We start from the raw sequence: 21,728 nt of genomic DNA, 5'->3' as shown, positions 1-21,728 counted from the left end.
GGACCGCAGCGACGGACGGATGCACGCCAAGACCGTAGGATCCTACGCAGTGCCGTAGGGGACCGCACCGCCACTTCCCAGCAAATTAGGGACACGGTTGCTCCTGGGGTATCGGCGAGGACCATTCGCAACCGTCTCCATGAAGCTAGGCTACGGTCCCGTACACCGTTAGGCCGTCTTCCGCTCACGCCCCAACATCGTGCAGCCCGCCACCAGTGGTGTCGCGACAGGCGTGAATGGAGGGACGAATGGAGACGTGTCGTCTTCAGCGATGAGAGTCGCTTCTGCCTTGGTGCCAATGATGGTGTTTGGCGCCGTGCAGGTGAGCACCACAATCAGGACTGCATACGACCGAGGCACACAGGGCCAACACCCGGCATCATGGTGTGGGGACCGATCTCCTACACTGGCCGTACACCACTGGTGATCGTCGAGGGGCACTGAATAGTGCACGGTACATCCAAACCGTCATCGAACCCATCGTTCTACCATTCCTAGACCGGCAAGGGAACTTGCTGTTCCAACAGGACAATGCACGTCCGCATGTATCCCGTGCCACCCAACGTGCTCTAGAAGGTGTAACTCAACTACCCTGGCCAGCAAGATCTCCGGATCTGTCCCCCATTGAGCATGTTTGGGACTGGATGAAGCGTCGTCTCACGCGGTCGGCACGTCCAGCACGAACGCTGGTCCAACTGAGGCGCCAGGTGGAAATGGCATGGCAAGCCGTTCCACAGGACTACATCCAGCATCTCTACGATCGTCTCCATGGGAGAATAGCAGCCTGCATTGCTGCGAAAGGTGGATATACACTGTACTAGTGCCGACATTGTGCATGCTCTGTTGCCTGTGTCTATGTGCCAGTGGTTCTGTCAGTGTGATCATGTGATGTATCTGACCCCATAAATGTGTCAATAAAGTTTCCCCTTCCTGGGACAATGAATTCACGGTGTTCTTATTTCAATTTCCAGGAGTGTATATCTTATAACGACAATACAAAAGCCCAAATTCCTATCATGTATCACTTGAAATTGAATTGCTTGGACGTAAGTTTGTGCTTCGCGGCAGTACCAGACGATAATGATGATTCCGATTCTCGCCAAATTAGATCTGCCCTATCGCTAGTCCTGGCTGAGAATGTTCTCGATGTTTCCTATATGTACAAGAGAAGAAGCAGGTCTTTTACACTGAAAATGTTGTGAACGGTCTTAAGTTGAAGGAAGGAACGGATCAACAGTCGGATCATCAGCGTCTAAGAACAAATAATTCCAACCAAATGTTGCTTAAATCGTTAACGTTATTGTAGTAAAATCAACTGTTACACGAGACTACTCTCTTGTACGAAGTGGAGTAAGTTCTTTGTACAGTAGTTCCTGGAGTTTCCACAGTCGCATAGAAGGGCGAAGAGAAAACTGTGTATTCGTTCATGCAATGCTTTGTAATGTACTCTCTTACTGAGCAGCTACGTTATGTGTGTGCTGTAATTTTAGTGAGTTATAGTTCTGAGTTTTACATGGTGAGCTAATACTTTCATTTATGCACGTGTCTCAATAAATCTCACAATACCCGTCATCGGTTCCAGATCGGACACAATAACAGTTGTAAACGGGCTTCTTCAGCTCTGAGGCGAAATGCTTCAGAGTTCTGTATATTTTCCAGTCTCCCTGTTTTTCTATCTTAAGCTTCGGGATCTGTTTCTGTTTCAAATCGTAACTTCAGTAAAACTGTGTATGTTCTGATGCCTTATAAACAAACCTATTGCAGTATGTAAGACAAAAATTGCTGATTTAAAGGAATGTAATACAGAACATTAGCTATATGTTGGTTGCGTAATCACTTTGAAGAAAAAGAGCAGAGTGTGTAACAATGTTTAAACCAATTCTCTAGAAATTCAGTAAGAAGGTTTGAAAATTTTGGGAACACTCATTTTTTCCTCCGGATTGAACAAGTTTTATTCAGCATCAAATGTTTGTGAGGTGCGACTGACTCGAGTTGTTGTCAGATGATATTACATTTTGACCTGATTTAACGTTATTGTTGTGTTTTTCATTTGAGGCAAATGATATCAGACAACTCATTCTCTTTGAACTGGACTGTTGTGCTCGAGATCCATGTATATTACATAGTGTTAAGTATTTTACAATAAATAAATGTCGCTGTTCTTGATAAGTTTTAAAACTTGTCATATGGCGAAATGCTATGGTCCTTTGCTATCAAACAAGCATTTCCTTATCAGCGATAAAACGTAAAAAAGAACGGAGCCCGTTCAAGACACAAGTACTTGCGTTACACATAGAAGAACTACCTTAAATTACAGGTAAATGTGCGATGCAGTGATTGGCATGTAACGACAATTTAATAATTGTGATGATTCCCTCACCTGGTCCTCCAGGGAATACGCTGAGAGGGCCGACGAATGTGAACTGGTAATAGAACACCGGGTAAGAGGAATAGCGAGCCATTCTCTGTACAACTGCGTCCACGCCTTCCACGAAGCATTCGTGTGTATCGAACTGTAAAATATAATTGAGTGAGACACATGAAAATTATGAGGATGAGCGAATTATGTAAACATAGTAATCTGTGTTACTTAAGGCTAAGGTCACACATTCATGTGTGATAGAATAACAAACCTTTTGTTATTATACCATTATTCTAATACGATTCCTAATAATCGGGTCACATTAGTACTTGAATCTTCAAAAAATTAACTCTATATGTGATAAATGGACTTAATATAATGAGTATCTTCGATTACGATGCTGCAGCGTGTGCTACACGCAGGCCCTTACTAGGAAGCAAGGAATATGTGAAATTGTTAACGGAGCACCCTGCCGACAGTGGCTGACTTGGTGGCTACGTTGCGTCGCAGAATGTAATGTTTCGACAGCCGACTACGTTACAGGAGCCTCGCTCCTGTCGCAGCGAAATGAGCCGAAGAGAGTACAAATGCCCCCAGTTCACCCAGTAGTAATATCCCTTTAGCATCATCCTTTTGACCGGTCTCCACTCTAGTTACCTGTTGAATATTCGGGTAATCTACTCCAGCTTCGTCCAGCAGCATAGGTTATATTGCTGTTTAAGGAGCTGTCAGCTAGCGTTGATTATTCCGGAATCCGAACTGGATGCAGCGAGGTGAGGCTGCCCGGCAAGTGCCATTCCCTGACACTCCAATCAGTCTCCTAGGGTTCTGATTCCCGCCTGCTCTTTGCCAACCTCCACGGTTCTCTGGAAACAGACACACGTCGTTGCCTTTGTGTGCCATGGAACTGGGACACTCGAGGGTCAGAAAAGGTACCACTGCTGCCAGATCCAGATCTGTTGCACAACATTACACTCCCTCAGCATACGCCGCTAGTTGTCCACTACCCACGATCGGCACCTGGGTCACCGCCGCCGACGCTGTGTACGGGAGGCAAGAAAGAATGAAGAACGTCGCTGCTGAGTGACCAGTCTTCGCACTGCTGCATTGGGGAATCCATTCCACAGCTTACAGCTTATCTACACTGTCCAGTCAAATTAATGTGGCCTACATACCATCTTTTGCAGCGTGAGCCACTCCAAAGCGTGAAGGAAGAGAGTCAGTGAGGATCTGGAAGGTACTGACAGCTATTTGTATCCATGCTAACTCCAGAGCCGTGGCCGGCTGTGCCATGTTTCTTGACTGAAGATCCATGGTGGGAATCCTAGGTCGAGTGGTTCCATATATTCTCGACTGGATTTAAATTCGAAAATTTCGGTGGCCACGGGAGTACGGTAAAGACTTCCTGGTGCTCTTCGAAACACGCTCGTACACTGCGTGCTATGTGACATGTTGTGTACTTCTGCAGGTGGATACCGTTAGTGCCAAGTAAAAACAAACTGCATGTAGTAGTAGACATGGTCCCCAAGGATAGGTGATTATTTGTATTAATCCGGTATGCCTTGCAGAATGACGAGATCAGGCCATAACGCTCCCTCCTCTTGCCAGGATACTTCCAACGATTGTTGCAGATTGGTTGTTGTCCGTCCGATGGAACATCAAATGAAAGTCATCTGAAAAGACCACCTTTCGCCACTCAGTAGACCTAGGTTGCGGTAATGACGTGCTAATTCCAGCCATCGTCACAGACAAACAGCAGTAAACATGGGTGCTCGAACCAGCCACATGTTGCATGTTGAAGAGGCTCATGTACTGTTGGTAGCCCGAAGAGAGAAAGCATTTCCGAAATGGTTAAGTTTGTTAATTGTTTGCGTGCCGCCATGGTCAAAGTATGTCGTGCATGGGAAAACGGCCCTATCCAAAGTGGCGCCGAGGCAGTTGTGGTCCACCAGGCGCCAAAGATGACGTGGATGAACGACGGCTGCGAAGACGTGTACGGGCGAGTAGACGAACCGAGACGAAACTCCTTTCTTCCAGCAGTGCTACTTCTGCAAGGTTCGCAGGAGAGCTTCTGTGAAGTTTGGAAAAGTAGGAGACGAGGTACTACGCCGGCACGGTAGCTCGGCGTGTCAGAGGGTTAGCAGCTCTCTGTAGTAAAAAATAAAAAATAAAAAAAAAACTGAGTTAATCGATCAACAGCGACCTTAAACGGATGTCTTACGACGTCCACCCCGAGCAGATGCAACGAACGAAAGCGAACAAAATGAGATTTAAAAAAAAAAAAAAAAGGTCCCGAGTTCGAGTCTCGGTCCAGCACACAGTTTTAATCTGCCAGGAACTTTCATATCAGTGCACACTCCACTGCAGAGTGAAAATCTCATTCTGGCCATATAACTTATTTGTTTGCTCAAATAATAACATTCATCGATAAAATTTAGTGTGTCATTTTCTAAGTCAATTCCGTCAACATCGCATAATTTAAGTCGACTACATTCCATTACCACTGTCTGACTTTTGTTCATGTTTGGCCTGTACCCTTCTTGCAAGGCACTATCCATTCCGTTCAACTACCCTTCCAAAGTCCTTTGTTGTCCGTGATGGAATAACAATGTCACTGGGAAACCTTTCAGTTTTAATTTCTTCTCTTGGATATTTCACTTTCCAAATTCCTCCTTCGTTATCTTTTCAGTCTGCTCATTGTACAGAATGAATAATATCAGGGACTGGCTACAACTCTGTCTCACTCCTTTATCAGTTATTGTGTCCCTTTTATCACTTTAGACGTTGTAGCTGCAGTCAAGTTTCTGCATGGCTACTGCAACCGTAGCCGAGACGTCTGTTTCACCCCTTCAGTGAAAGTTATTTTACGATATCGCTCAGCTCTTCTCTCAGTAAACGCTTATGCTAGACATGTAACAACTTTTATCGGGGCTCATCATTAGTTCAAGAGAATTTTTGCAGGTATCGGTTTCCCTAGGCCCACGAACGGTATGATGCGCTGTGAGCAGCAGTACATTCTCCAAGCAGTGGCTTCTACAGTATATTCCATTGCGAGGAGGTGCTTCTGGGCGTACTAGACTCGCATCAGAAAGAGTTGCAACAGTTCCTAGCCGTGTCATTAGGCGACTACGCTGGTTAGAACTGCGAACCATTTAGCACATTAACAATGAGTCGTCCGACACGTGCCGCAAGGACTATGGTTTCCTTACTGGTCATGCGCATAAGGTACTCCCTGATACTGCTCCCCTCGCCCATTTGACAGAGGACGTCTCATGGTCCGACCATGGTAATGACGCTTAGAGGATGTTGTTTTCCTGTATGAATTGACCAGTGGTTTCTGCATTATGACCCCTCGATCCGCTGTTATGTTCCCCCATCATTATAAAGTTTCCGCCAGTGACATCTTCCTACGGAGCTACATTGGGCCCATCAATCCACCGTTACATTCACATATAATCAACACGTTGTCATTAATGGAATCCACAAGTGGAGCTACATTGTGGCCTTTTTGTCCACTGACATATTCTACTGTCACCATGACGTTGTCAAAGATGGCGCCCCCTGATGGAATTAAATTGTGGAGGAGGAGGAGGAGGAGGAGGAGGATATTGGTGTTCAACGTCCCGTCGACAACGAGGTCATTAGAGACGGAGCACAAGCTCGGATTAGGGAAGGATGGGGAAGGAAGTCGGCCGTGCCCTTTCAAAGGAACCATCCCGGCACTTGCCTGGAGTGATCTAGGGAAATCACGGAAAACCTAAACCAGGATGGCCGGACGCGGGATTGAACCATCATCCTCACGAATGCGAGTCCAGTGTGCTAACCACTGCGCCACCTCGCTCGGTAATTAAATTGTAGCCCATCTATCCACTGTTACATTCAATTGGCGTGAACACACGTCCCCAACAATCACATCTGCCGGTAGTTCTACGTTGTTGCCCATCCATCCGATTCTCCCGCCATCAACACGTTGTCATTAACGGCATCGGCCAACGGAGCTACACTGTGGTCAGTATGTCCCATGATATATTCCCCTGTCACCAAAACGCATACGAGACGTAATAGTCCGAAAACCCAGAGGTTGCTCGACCTTGCATGTAAAGTGTCTCATGCATGAGGCGACTAAGATCTATTTGCGAGTTTCCTTTTGCACTAATGGCATATTGACGATCTGTAAAAGTTCTGACGACATCTCAGTTACATTTGTCGTACTCTTCCATTCACTATGGTGTCAGGAGTTCCCTCTCTCCAACAAATACAGTATCTTTGATGTAACTGCTCATAAATATGTGGTAGAACATGGAGAACGTATAATTGGGGAAGTGATATGTAATTATGAATAGAAGTCTTGTGTTGATAGTATCTGTTAGATGATATTATAGTTTCATGAGTTAATTTGCACGAAACAGAACCATTCCCACTAAGTACAGACCACGAAAAGACAACCAGTGAGGCTTCCTGGGTGGCTGGTACACAGTAGTTCAACATTCGAGCAAGACCCGTACAAAGTTTAGATGACGGTCGTTTTTATTGCCTTCACTCAGCCGATGCTCTGCACCGAGACGCTTTGACCGCATAGAATACTTTGTAAAAGAGAACTTTAAGATGACCTGGGACAACTCTGTATTATCATCGCTATCACGTGATTCAGTGATGCATTATAGTGGCCCTAATATTAAGTTATAGCATAAACTGGTTTACCTTGAAAAATCTTCCACTCTTGAATATTTTTGCTACTGGCTTACCTTCTAATGCTAAGTGAATTTTTGCCTTACCTCCGTTTGTTTAGTTTCTCGGACTTACCAAAACAGTGGTGTAGTTGTCCTTCAGTGTAATGTCGCTGCCATTGTAGTAAAATTCTTTGATGGAATGAGCGGCTTCCAGCTGTTCTTCCCTTGTCGGAAGTCGTAGATCGCAGCCCACAATCTCCTCAAAGTTGTCATTAAAGTTCTGTATTTGTTCTTCAGTCGATAATGCGCCACCTTCTGTTGTTAAAAATCGAAGAATACATAAGAATAAACTGAAAACGTCATTGGAAAAAGTACTTTAACGACAAACGATTGTAATATAATCTCAGATTATTGATTGGTGGTATTACTATGCGTTGTTTTCTCTGAATGAGCCACGTTATTGTAGTTCCATCATTTCCTTTCATTACTTTGTCTTGTGATGCAATACTCTTGAGCAAAAAGTCTTGTATGCTTTGTGCTCCACCGCTTGCAAGTACTTTTTGAGAGACATCTGTCAGTACGCCATGAACTGCTTGTGAAAATATTTAATTGGCAGACAGGTTTTTGGGCATACAGCGCATCAACATTGGCATGTCATACAGAATACCAATAAATAAATGTATATATATATATATATATATATATATATATATATATATATATATATCGATTTCTGTAATATAAGGTCACTTTGTATGCATTACAGTAGAAATATGAGGTTCCTTACATATCGTGTACGCCTGTGTCAAATGGTGTGTCGAGATTGGAACCTTTGTAATGTTAAAACTGGTATTGATCTAGGGAACACAGAACATCGTAGATATTTAAAATCTGGATGTAATCATGTCTATGTGATCACGATAGCATCTATCATCTGTTTTACGTCCATGGTAAACACGTTGTGATGTCTACACGTTATATATGTCAAACTGTAAACAGCCACACTTCTTGGTTGTATTGGAGACTACTGTCGTCCTGTGATTTGACATTCATGCTTTTAATGCGTGGTGCACCAAGATGTAGCACTCAAAAAAGCGATAAAAATCACAAATTGGCATATCTCAAGTCGAAGAATTTCATCGTCGTAGATTAAACATTAAACAAACAGTGACGTTCAAGGCACATAGAATAGGCCAATAACCTCGAAGCAAGGAAGGAAGATTATGGTTTAACGTCCCGTCGACGTCGAGGTTATAGCAAACGGAGCACGAGGTCGGATGGTTTCAAGGATGTTCTAGTTGCACTGTTACTACTACTTTAGAATTCACGAGAGATTCGTTCCGGTAATTTTATACAATTTCGTACAGTAAACCCTCATAATACTCGAAGCTCGCTGTCCATCAGTATATGAATTCTGCTTGGTTTTGTTTTGAAATCGTTTGTCCCTTTGCGGCTCTACTTCACAATCACATCACCTACAGTCGACGTGCACGGTTTAGGAGGGTTGAAATGTTACTGGTGGTTTTGTTGCTCAGATGACATCCAGCTACTAGTCGAAGTTATAAGCCACTGGCAAGTGAACGTTCCCAAGTGTCTCTAACCGATTTTGGTGGAACGTTGGGGGTGTGTGTTTTTTTCTGTGGTTTGCTCCACAAATTTCTGAGCATTCACCGAAAAATAGTCCAGGTCGGTTTATTGTGAATGTTCCTTGATAGGAGGGAAAATAATGTAAGTATGTTTTGTTTGTAACTGGGTTCAGACAACACCGACTCAAAGGAAGGCCTCGGCGCTTGTTGGTGACGTCACGTCAGCTAGGCACGGCGACCGCCAGGTCTGTTGTAGGCAGAAACGCCTGGGCGTGCTAACCACTATAAATCTCTTGCTTTTGGACAAAATGTTTGGTATTGTTTTGGATTCTGCAGTTTTATTTAGATGAAAGATTTTCTTACTATCGTAAAGCTACAAATGAAGATCATAGTTCTGTATTACTGAATCCTGAAGAAACAAACGTAGATCAATATGAGAAGACGCTTTGCCGTATTGCAAGCTTCGGAAATTTTACATTCCTTGATCAATTTTGCTATCGAAACTTACCCCAACCCCCTTACAATGAACTCGTTTCTTTTATTTATTTATTTTCGTTTGACATCGTCACTGGAAATGTGAACTAATTTACATGTGTAAATGTCCAACTGTTGCCAGTCACTAGATTACAGTCGTTTTCAACGAAAGGAATTCTAAACAGGAAACAAAATTGCTTCATACATCGAAAACACTGCTGAGCTTAAACTTTTTTAAACATGCACATTAGAAAAGATAAATATTCCCCTCTTGCAACGGAAAGGAGAAACTTATAAGATAAAAAAAAAATTTGTTTGATAAAACAAGTATCTCTCTCTTGCCTCTTCTTCTGCCCCCCACCCCCTCCCCCAACGTGTACAATCGCAAGATATTTCATTAACATTCAGTGCTCCTGACCCCATAGTCAACCAAGATACCTAATGAAGAGCACCAATATGTTCACAGTTTCTTGTAAAAGCAACCCAGTACAAACGCAACTTCCTCAGATTTACAAATAAGGTAAAGAAGCACGAATTCTGTTGCTGCTGGACCATGAAGTTGTTTTTGTATGTCAATCCTTAAAACAGGTGGAAGTTTAAGTTCACGAGTACACTTTTTGTTAAGAAGTGCAATAAATTGCACAATTAATTGATTGCAGAAATCTCTCAGAACAATGTGTGTTGATCAACTACCGCCAATAGTTTCACATTTTCCTGTATCAGGGAGGGAGACACAACCATTATGAGTATGCCTGCAACAGACCTGGCGTTCGCCGTGGCTAGCTGACGTGACGTCACGAACAAGCGCCGAGGCCTTCCTTTGAGTCGGTGTTGGTTCAGAGGGAGTAGCTTCAAAATGTTGATGTATGAGAACCTTTTTTCCTATAAAAGTTGATATATAATTAAAATGCTTAAAACCTGCGTATTCAAGTTCTCTACTAATCTGAAATTTGCAATATACCCCACCACCATTAACTAATTCTGAAAAATGAAACTTTTGTCGCAACATATATTAAAGAAGCTCCCAACCCACTTACATCCCTGTGTAATAAAGTTTGTTTCTGCAATACTGGTTTTGGGAAATGAGCTGTACACAATGTGCTGTCCGGGTATTTTCAGCACACCTAATTAAAATATCTAAACATTCGTTACTATTCTAATCATTTATTTTACTTATATTTTTTTTGTTTTCAATAGTTATTTTACGTTTCACATTCATAATATTTTTGTTTTTTAGTTTACCGTTCCTTATATGTGTATTTTGTTTATTTAAAATGATAATTAACTTATTATTATGATTTAAAAAATTACGATAATGATAATCTGTGAAGAAATGCTTAAGACATATTTTTTACACCTTGTACATAAAGTGAACGAAACTTCTTCTCATAATATACACAGCGAAGAAAACAATCCAATTGTTACAGGCCATCGTCTAATTATTCTAATTTTTATGATGCATATTTCAGTACATTGGTAAGAGTTGGCGACGAGAATTGATTATGTAATAATGACTACAGTTTGATTATATTGATTCTCAAGTGTAGATTGAGATCATAATCATTCAACAGAAGTAGACCTGAAAGTCTTCCCACAAAGTTCTTCCAGCATCGAAAGCTGTATACCTCCCATGTCTGTACCTGTGGTGTCTAGCCTTTTGGGATCGCTAGACGAAAATGTTAGGTGGGGTGCTCCAAACGGTTCTTTCACAATGACCAGCGCAAGTATTTAACAATTATACGTACATTTCTCCTCGCTGTGAAAGGAAATATCTTTCTAATATTTTTTGACGTTGTCAGACGTCTTTTTACCAGATTTGGATGCTGTCAAAATGACATTTGGGGCTTCAAAAAGAGATTCTCGCATTATCGGTCGAAAGTCCCCATTAGCTTCTTAAAAGGAGGGTGACAAGAAACATGTGGTGATCCCGAAGGGGTCGATGGCCTATAGCCACGGAATGGATATGGATTTCGATGTTGGAAGAACTTTATGAGAAACAACAAGATTCAAACTGCGATCACTAGTGCATAATCAATTCTCTTCGCCAAGAGTTAACAATGTGTTGAAATGCGCCTGAAACCAATCAGGATACTTAGAGGATTTTCCATGACAGGTTGTAATCCTGTTGAATTTTGTTTCATGTTTCCTTCTCTGTCGTGCATATTACGTGATGAAACTGCATTCATTTCATATGCATCGTGTAAAAAAATGTTATATTTTAAGTATTTCCTTATTATTATTATTATTATTATGCTTATTATTATTGTTATAATGGTTATTACAGTTATTTTCTATCAGAATAACGAGTTATTTATTATTTTCAATTAACAAAATCGTCATATCTCATAAATAATTTAAGATTTAGAAACGATGGCTTCTGCAAATGATAGCACACTATGAGGCACATATTTTTTTATGATGAATGCTCGAAACGTTTTTATTCACTAACATATGGAAGAAACCCGTCCGTAGCAGCAGAGGCTGACGGCTCAGTAAGCATACACGGCTCAGGAAGCATACAGACGTACGTAGCGCTGTAGTAAAACCAAAGTGGCACTGCATCTGGGGAATAGTGTAACAGGACGACTATATACCTCCACAAAGCGACATTGAAAACCGATGGTAATAATTTAGTCTGTTTTAGTTGGTATGAATATGTTGTTTTGTACTTGCGGAGTATGAGGAAGTTACTTAAGATCGAAACAGAGTAATTAAAATCTAGTTCCAAAAAACCACAGGCCAGCTACGTACTCTGTGTGTGTCTAAGACGCTCCATGTCTGTGGCACCGGAGAGAAAAGGGACGTGGTTGTACCGCTCTTCCGTCATAATCACCCACGGCTCCTCAGTCAGAAATGCACCTTCATGTTCTGGTTCAACACTAGGTGCCCAGACACAGCTATACAGAGTCACGCTATCCTGAAACGGGCAACAGACAGTATTTAGGTAAGGAATTTTCGCACACAGGTTAGCCGAAAATGAAGCATGATTATCTTGGGAAATGGTTCCATATGAAAGACATTTTATTCACATACCTATTAAGAAAACTGTAAACTGGTCATACTTATTACGTTATGAACCTTATAAAGTAATGACGTGACAGCGGTTTCAGTATATTATATTGCTTCCTCTAACTAGATTTCATATTTGCAATCATGCACATAGCTGAAAAGAATAGTGACGGATTCAGTCTTGTCTGGCAGCGTATCACCGAGCTTGTAGTTCCGATCTTGCGCCATCGGACTTCAACATGTTCCCTGAGTTGAAGGCTGCACTGCCGGGACGTCACTTCCAAAGCAGTGCTGAGATGGAGCAGGCTGTGTGACAGTTCCTTGCTTTGCAGGGCACCGAGTTTTAGTAGAATGGTTTCTTCAAACATACTGCACTCTATGACAACTGTCTCAGTGCCCTTGGCGACTATGCCGAAAAATAATGCAGGGTGCATAGGTCGTGCGGCCATGGTGCATTTGTTTTTGGTATAGAGTTTCAATAGGAAACGAAGACGAAAATTATTTTCGGAACAGCCCTCATATATTGCCACAAAATTTCGTGATGACGAACTGTTTGACACTAATTTTCCTCACGATGCCGGCAAACTATTGGTGGTGATAAGTTCTCACACCACCAGGTTTCGAACCGGCTACCTGCTATCCGAGCACCACTGCACAGATGTGTGTTAGTGGTGCTCGGCTACGGATGCGGGTTGCTGTCTGGCAATTGTGATGAATCACGAAAAATTAATAGGAGGGTGTGGCATGTTGCTAATTTGTTACCGTTCTGCAACTACAGTTAATTTGACTAAATAATAAGGTTACACAGCGATACTTACCTCTTCCGATAAGGCAACATTTCTGTCCAAAACTAGTGTACTTGCATTCACAGTTTTCAGAAAATTCACAAGATCGGTGGTACTTCCTCCTGTGTATCCCCAGTGCTTGGCAAACCGGATTGCTCTGTCTGTTGCATTTCTAGAGAACGCCCAAGGGTTTAATGCTGATCCACTCATTGCTATGGCGTTCTTGTAGAGTCCTGACGATGAAAGAAAGCTTAGAATTACAATCAGTGGTAAATTCACAAAACATTATTGAAAATTCCGTCGCTGTGTTTTAGTGATAATGTATTATTCGTCATTATTAACATAAAAGGTTTAAAAATTTGCTTATATTTCACCAGCCATCTCAGAATGGAAATAGATGTTGCCAAAGTCAGAGGTTAAAATAGCACACACATTACGAATTATTTTTAGATCAGATCTGGAGCTGTATCTTCACGGCATAATTACTACCATGACTTAACAGCTTAATCAACAATGTCTTTTTCTTAGTTGTCTGCGATGCTTAAGATTCTTGGTAATTTTGGTATTTCTTTCTTAGTCTGTCCAGATCTCTCGGCCATCTTATTTTATAGTTTTTAATTGTGATAGGTAATCTAATAGTAATATTTCCTGTTGGAGTCTTTTATAAGAAAAATTATGAGATATTCTTTCTGTTCCGTTTGTGTTTTTAATTTCTGCAAGTAGTGTGATTCCTCTTAGTTATATGTTATATGTTGAGTAGAAACAATTTGCTTCTCTATCATTTTGAATCAAAATTTATTTTCAGTATCTAGAACGGAGTCGTTTAAGTCTATCCGTTATTTTAATTCGTCTTTGTTCCCACTTTTACACTTTTAAACCACTATAAAGTGTTGTGGATGAGTGTACTGTTTACAATAGGGTGATATCTCTTGCAGTTCAGTTCAGGTAATACAGAAAGAATGGCAGCCCATATGGATGACTTCTTATTAATCAGATGAATTATTGATAACGTCTATCGATAGTTAATTAGTTATTTCTATCGCCTGTGCATCAGATTTGTGACAACCTATCATTAGGTTTACAAATAAGATACGATTTCTCAATGAAAACACGGCTAGATACTATCGCTTACATACATTTACTTCAAACTTAATTTATAATAAAAAAGTGCAACCCAAACACCTACAGATTTTATTAATTCAGAAATTCGTCTATGGAACTGTAGTAGTCATACTAAAATTATTTTAATTTATTTTTAATACTTCCATAATCCTACACCACCTTTAATTCACAAAGAGCTGCTGAAATATTTTTATAACTGCTTACTTCAGTCCTTTCATCGGAAGAGCAACGAAAAGTTGTATGTAGTGGTGACTGTGTTTGTTCCTGTCATTACATTTATGAATGGTACTATGTTTTGTAAATTATGACTGATTTTCCACACCAAATTTCATAAAATATTATCCTTTGAGCATAGTCCTCTGCAATATTTACTTTTTGTCTGGATATGGAATTACCCTACGAAATTATTTCGTATGATATCAATGAATGCACATAGGCAATGTAAGCCAACATTGAGATGTTTTCCTCATCAAAATCAGCCATTTAAGGTAGAAGAAATGTTGGTCAGTTTGAGCTTGCTAGAAGATCGATAATATGTCATTTCCCGTCTAAGTCTTGAGCAACATGTTCATTTACACATTTTGAACATTCAGTTTTACATCTTTCTGCTCTATTGTTAACGGTAATGATATGCCATGTCTTGTACTGAATTGAATTTTTGTTAGTCGTAGGTCATCTACTGAGAATCAGTCAAAGATATTTTATTTATATTTACATTATTGTTGCAGTTTATAAGGAACTGAAGAGTATTCGTGGTGTTTGTACTGAAAACAGATTCTCATTATCTGTTAAGTTCGTTATATAGTACGACTCCCTCTTCGAGTGTCTCGTAGATTTTATGTTTTATGCTAGTGTCTTCCATGAAGCAAACTGTTTTGCAGTCATTTGTACTACCTGCGTTTTGTATGCCCCATGTCATCTGTAAATCTAACATGATATGAATTCCAAACATTTTGGAGCCATTAATTAAATGTCATCTTTTTCATGAGTGTGCCATGAGTGTACAGACTGCATGAATTTAGTAAAGTATCTTCAATTACACAATAAGTGTCTGTATTTTGAATAGTTGTTTGTTTATCATAGTGCTTAAGCTATGACTATAGTGACTGAGAAAAAATATTTTCATTGACAGTTACTGGAGAAAGAAACAGAACGTACAGGAGAATATCTGAGGTTTTCCTGCCAGACACCACTTCGACTGCTCTACAGTACGAAAGATATGAACAAAATGGAAATACTTGTATGCATGCTTCGATGTCGGACAACGTTGTGTCCATGAAATTCTTCTCAGTCCTCTCTGAAATCCAGCAATATACTCAGTACGAGCATGTTTTTGTAATAGGCGTCTGCGGGGAGGGGGGAGGGCACTGTGCTTATACAGATTTAAAGGCTGGAGGCATTAATACACCCAATTACTTTTATGTGACAGCAGCCGAATAGCTCTGGTCAGAAACAGCAGGAAATTATGTTAACGTGAGTACTGTAATAGTTTTGATCTCATTTTTCCCCGGGCCAACATCACATCAAGCACCTCAAAACTATTGAGCTGACGGGCATCTCAGGGAACGAGTGCGTAGTATCCTGATTGACGTTCTGCATGTGACGAAACTGACTGCGTGACGGGCACGTGTTTGTTGACTCAAGACACAAGCGCCCCATAGAACCACATTTTAAAGCCATACGTGTAAAAGTTGAAAATCGACATAAGTTCTGGTGTTGGTATCTGGCAACAGATGGAATATGAACCCCAATTACGTGACGGAAATAAACCTGCTGGCAAAGCAGTGTGCTTTCTAAGATGAAAGTAAAAATTAAAAAAACTTCACCAATAGTTTTATTGACGGAGACGGTCTTAGGGACGTTTCTAAGGCCTATAATGCGCCGGCATGTAGCGCTATTTACAGAAGAACAAATCTGTGCCTGATTGTTTTGGTGGTGAGGCGAAGCATAAATGACCAAGATCAGGTAGCAAAAACTGTTCCTTTCACAAGACAACGCTCTTGGACATACCGGCCGCTGAAACGACAAAAATGGTTGAGATGGACTTCTAAACGATTCACGTGTGAGCCAAGTCCTAAGGTATGGTACTATATGACGTATCCTGATTTGGTAGCCATAAAAATATTGTTAGACGAAATAGTTTTTCGTGAAATGAATGCAGATTAGTACATTTTACTTTAACGTAACAAATAATGTACTTCTGTACTTGGCCTTTGGGTCAGTACATACGAAAAACACGAATTAAGTTTTGTGTAAACGGTGCATTCAGTATGCCATAAAACATGGTGAGAAGACCGGAATAGTTCATTATACATCCGGATTCCAAAGAAGGGAATGTCTAAAGAGTGTTCCAGTCTGTGAATAGTCCCACTTGCGTCATACGCTAGCAAAGTTTTGCTTGAAATCTTACAATATAGAGTTCCCAAGCATATACTTAGAGAGCTACCGGAAGGAGAATCTGTTTTATTAATTCTGCTAAAGCCTTCAACTGAGTCGAGCACTATAAATTATGGAAGGTAGACAAAAATATGAGAATACGTGATCACCTAATTTACATCAGAGTGAATTCATAAACTGAACAAGAAACCACGATGAGAACCCAACATTGCACAACCAAGTGGGTCAAGATCGAGAAAGAAGTATGACAGGACTGCATATTCTCACCTTATTTATTCAGTCTGTATGTACAGTAAATTACGAGGATGCCAGCTTAGATGAAGAAGAAACCAAAATTAAAAGAGCTGGGATAGATTTAAATATCCTTAGATATGCAGCTGATACCACCCTGATGGCAGAAAATGAAAAACTTTAAATGTCCGCTTAGAGAAGGTGAAGAAGAAAGTGCAAAATTGGTCTAATTCAGAATGTCAAGAAACGAATATTACGGCAACTGCATCTATCACTTCATGTCATATAGGAGAAGAAACAATGGAGATAGTTTCCGTGTTGAGTTACCTCGGCTTCCAGGTTTCTACTAATGCTAGCTGCAGCCACGAGATCAAAAGACGCTTCTTACGCTGTTGAAGGAATATGTCCAGTCTTCACAACGTTTCAGAGAGTAGAGACGTAACTTACACAACGAGGATCTGTATAGTAAGGTCTCTGATATTCCCGGCTATGATTCACTTAAATGAGGACAGACCATAAGACAGGCTGAACGGCTTAGCATAGACTATATTGAATTGTGTTGGACGAAACTCGTTAGAGATCTATGGAACGCAAAGAGAAAGAACTGGTCAGTATTACAGAAAAGAATATCAGACTATTCCTGGGACGGTCTGACACTGAAACAGTGGCCTACTTTGCTCACATAATGAGAAGATATGAGTCTCTAGAAAATGCCTTAATTCTGGGGAAGATTGAAGGCGAAAGGAGCAGAGGGCAGCAAAGCATGAGATGGATCGATGGCATCGGAGAAGTAACGAATTTCAGTTTGGAAAACTGGAGGTCCGGTACGCGGTGCAGGACAGAAGAAATCGGGGTTCTTTAGTTTATGGGATCGGGGAGACTCGAAATCGACTAATCGACAAGACAGACAGACAGAGAGAGAGAGAGAGAGAGAGACTGTGTGTTTCTGAAGCCCATGTTACTTGCCATCCATAAGGATATCTCAGTCCGGATGCGTAATCACATTCAGCAGAAAACATATTATAGAATCATTTAAAGACCGAGGGGTCCGACAGAGCTTCGGCAGTCTGTTAATCACACCTAAATCCTTGTTTGCAGATAAGTATGACCCGATCTTTCCTGCAATCTGTGGGAACAGTTCTTTCTTAAAGGGATTATTCGTAAATCATATTTAGGAGTGGAAGTACCTCAGCGTGAATTTCGTACAGATACTGGTGTGGAATGCATGTTGTCCGGAGGCCTCGTTGCGTTTTAGCACTCGCAGCTGCTGTTCGACATCACTAACAATGACACCTTTACATCTTAATAGTTCAATGGTGCGAAAACTACATTAGAGTACTATTCCTTAATTTACATTTCTGAAGCAACAATTGAGAACAGGATTTGGCGTGTTATTTTCATGTTGTTGTCGCACAGTTTCAATCCTGTGTCATCGACTATAGTGCCTTCACCATAATATTAATGCTTGCTGAGCGCATTAAGATCTGCCAAGAGTTTATTGGGGCTCTGTGGTAGGTCCACCGTTAGGAATTTGTTACGGCAGCTATACAGAGTGTTACAAAAACGTACGGCCAAACTTTCAGGAACATTCCTCACACACAAATAAAGAAAAGATGTTATGTGGACATGTGTCCGGAAACGCTTAATTTCCATGTTAGAGCTCATTTTAGTTTCGTCAGTATGTACTGTACTTCCTCGATTCACCGCCACTTGGCCCAATTGAAGGAAGGTAATGTTGACTTCGGTGCTTGTGTTGACATGCGACTCATTGCTCTACAGTACTAGCAACAAGCACATCAGTACGTAGCATCAACAGGTTAGTGTTCATCACGAACGTGGCTTTGCAGTCAGTGCAACGTTTACAAATGCGCAGTTGGCAGATGCCCATTTGATGTATGGTTTAGCACGGGACAAAAGCCGTGGCGCGGTTCGTTTGTATCGAGACAGATTTCCAGAACGAAAGTGTCCCGACAGGAAGACGTTCGAAGCAATTGATCGGCGTCTTAGGGAGCACGGAACATTCCAGCCTATGACTCGCGACTGGGAAAGACCTACAACGACGAGGACATCTGCAATGGACGAGGCAATTCTTCGTGTAGTTGGCGATAACCCTAATGTCAGCGTCAGAGAAGTTGCTGCTGTACAAGGTAACGTTGACCACGTCACTGTATGGAGAGTGCTACGGGAGAACCTGTTGTTTCCGTACCATGTACAGCGTGTGCAGGCACCATCAGCAGCTGATTGGCCTCCACGGGTACACTTCTGCGAATGGTTCATCCAACAGTGTGTCAATCCTCATTTCAGTGCAAATGTTCTCTTTACGGATGAGGCTTCATTCCAACGTGATCAAATTGTAAATTTTCACAATCAACATGTGTGGGCATACGAGAATTCGCACGCAATTGTGCAGTCACGTCATCAACACAGATTTTCTGTGAACGTTTGGGCAGGCATTGTTGGTGATGTCTTGATTGGGTCCCACGTTCTTCCACTACGCTCAATGGAGCACGTTATCATGATTTCATACGGGATACTCTACCTGTGCTGCTAGAACATGTGCCTTTACAATTACGACACAACATGTGGTTCACGCACGATGGAGCTCCTGCACATTTCAGTAGAAGTGTTCGTACGCTTCTCAACAACAGATTCGGTGACCAATGGATTGGTAGAGGCGGACCAATTCCATGACCTCCACGCTCACCTGACCTCAACCCTCTTGACTTTCAGTTATGGAGGCTTTTGAAAGCTCTTGTCTACGCAACCCCGGTACCAAATGTAGAGACTCTTCGTGCACGTATTGTGGACGGCTGTGATACAATACTCCATTCTCCAGGGCTGCATCAGCACATCAGGGATTCCATGCGTGTATCCTCGCTAACGGAGGACATTTTGAACATTTCCTGTAACAAAATGTTTGAAGTCACGCTGGTACTTTCTGTTACTGTGTGTTTCCATTTCATGATTAATGTGATTTGAAGGAAGTAATAAAATGAGCTCTAACATGGAAAGTAAGCGTTTCCGGACACATGTCCACATAACATATTTTCTTTCTTTGTGTGTGAGGAATGGTTCCTGAAAGTTTGGCCGTACCTTTTTGTAACACCCTGTAGAAGTCTGTGATATTAGATTTTTGACGGTGAAGCGTCTTTCCATTAACAACTGTCTCTATGAGGTTTTAATATTAAATTGCTGCACCACATATATAACTGAAATAATTTCCCCTTTAGATTTCCGTTTAAAAAGCAAGCGTAGCAAATGTCAAGAGCATTTGAATATTACTCCTCAACGAAGATTAGAAATAACAGTTTAAATCTGAATACTTTGTGAGCTTTAATAACTCAGGTCACGTTTTGATACGGATGAGAAACGAACACTTGTTCTTCTTCATTTCGCACTAATAGTAAAGTTACCGCTGAATGCATGTAATTTGACACGAAACGCTAATTTGATCTCTATGAAAATATTATCTCTTACTTGTGTTGATAACATCTATTACCCTATGTGACAGATTTTTATCACACCTTAACGATTATTTCGTAAGGTGGAATTTTAGAAATTAGAACACGTAGTTATCGGCTAAGGACCTGTTATCTCACAGGTACAGATTTTTAATACTTACACTAAACTACTGTTAAAATAACAGCCGGTTAAATGATTAACTTACAGTAATAGCTAAAAACACCGCTTCATTACCTTTGCTTTGTGGAGACAGGAGGTGGTAATGAATGGATGCCCCTCCAGCACTTTGACCCAGAATGGTTACTTTCTCTGGATCACCACCAAACGCTGCTATATTCCTCTGCACCCAGTGGAGGGTCTCCAACTGATCCTTCAGACCCATGTTTCCGGGGACGACTTCATCGCTAGTGCTTAAGAACCCTACGGCAAAAAAAGCGAACGTTACATTTATGACAACCCAAGTAACAACCAAATTTCTTAAGTTTGTTACAAATTTGATAAAGCATGCTCAGAAATTCATCTTGCGGCTGACGCTCTCTGTTTGTCCGTGTATACTTTCAAATATATACTTACAGAAGTGTGGTTCTACTTTGAACATATACAATTTTTTCTCCTTGAACACCCAGACATGTTGCAGACGAGTTTTACCATCTTCAGTGGATTCATTTATTCTCTGTCAAACAACATGTAAAGAAATATTGCATGATACTGCACAACAGCTTTGCGGTTATGGTATTTACATTGATAAAATTATTATCAGAAAAAGTGTTGAGATGACTCTCTGACATGTAGAGTGCATCTGATAATTTGCTCCAGTTTCCCATCTACAATTATTCACGGTTTATCAGTATTATGTTCCGTATGTTCAATGAAACTTTGGTAATAAAATGAAACTATTGGTTTTCTCCGGTATGCTAATATTATATTAGGTTACATTCTGCTGTCAATAAATTTTTCTCATGTCATTCTTTAACTATCGTTTATTCTGTTGAAGTATTACTTTCCGGAATGTTGTCAAGATATGTTAATTACGAATGAGCTTTGAAATGTGGCAGTGGGGATCTGTGTATGTAAACTGAGTGTACTTATTCTCGTTGACTCTGCAATTTCATGTCGCTACAGGGCGTTTAACCTGTGCTTCGTAACATGCACTGTTCACTGTTCCGCGTTGTAACGTGTTCTCGACGCGGATTTCGAATGTATGTAGATTTCTGCGCAGGATAATGGGTGTGAGATTCGAAAATATAGTGTGGATACATGAAACATGGGTTAATGCCAGCCGTTCATTACGTAGAGGTTGGAGTGATGGAACGCCAGAGGGGACCAAGGCAATGCCTGTCGGAAAAGGAGGGCAAATTATTGTTTTACATGCAGGTACCTCGGAGGGATATGTACCAGACTGCTTGCTAATGTTATGTTTAAAAAAACACAGCTTATTACCACGAAGAGATGAACAGTGTGGTTTTCCAAAAGTAGTTCGAAACATCGCTTATGACGAATCTGACAAGTCCGGCGTGTGTGTGTGTGTGTGTGTGTGTGTGTGTGTGTGTGTGTGTGTGTGTGTCTGTGTGTGTGTGTGTGTGTGTGTGTCTGTGTGTGCATGTCCTGTAAACCTCTAATCGTTGTCATA

At 41.2% G+C, this 21,728-nt stretch overlaps 1 protein-coding gene across 1 annotated transcript in view; it reads right to left on the bottom strand.

Moving 5' to 3' along the window:
- The window catches only part of LOC124596408 (esterase FE4-like), a 39,068-nt gene that overhangs the window by 5,878 nt on the left and 11,462 nt on the right, over positions 1-21,728 (bottom strand). The window contains exons 5-9 of the mRNA XM_047135540.1: positions 20,333-20,518; positions 12,920-13,119; positions 11,844-12,009; positions 7,166-7,347; positions 2,381-2,513 (exon numbers count right to left, since the gene is read on the bottom strand). Coding sequence (XP_046991496.1) covers positions 2,381-2,513; positions 7,166-7,347; positions 11,844-12,009; positions 12,920-13,119; positions 20,333-20,518 — 867 coding nt within the window. The remainder of the gene's footprint in view (positions 1-2,380; positions 2,514-7,165; positions 7,348-11,843; positions 12,010-12,919; positions 13,120-20,332; positions 20,519-21,728) is intronic.

Source organism: Schistocerca americana, chromosome 2 (assembly GCF_021461395.2).
Source record: "Schistocerca americana isolate TAMUIC-IGC-003095 chromosome 2, iqSchAmer2.1, whole genome shotgun sequence".
NCBI lineage: Eukaryota > Metazoa > Arthropoda > Insecta > Orthoptera > Acrididae > Schistocerca > Schistocerca americana.
The sequence above is the reverse complement of the archived record's forward strand: the minus strand, read 5'-3'. Positions and strand labels throughout refer to the sequence as shown.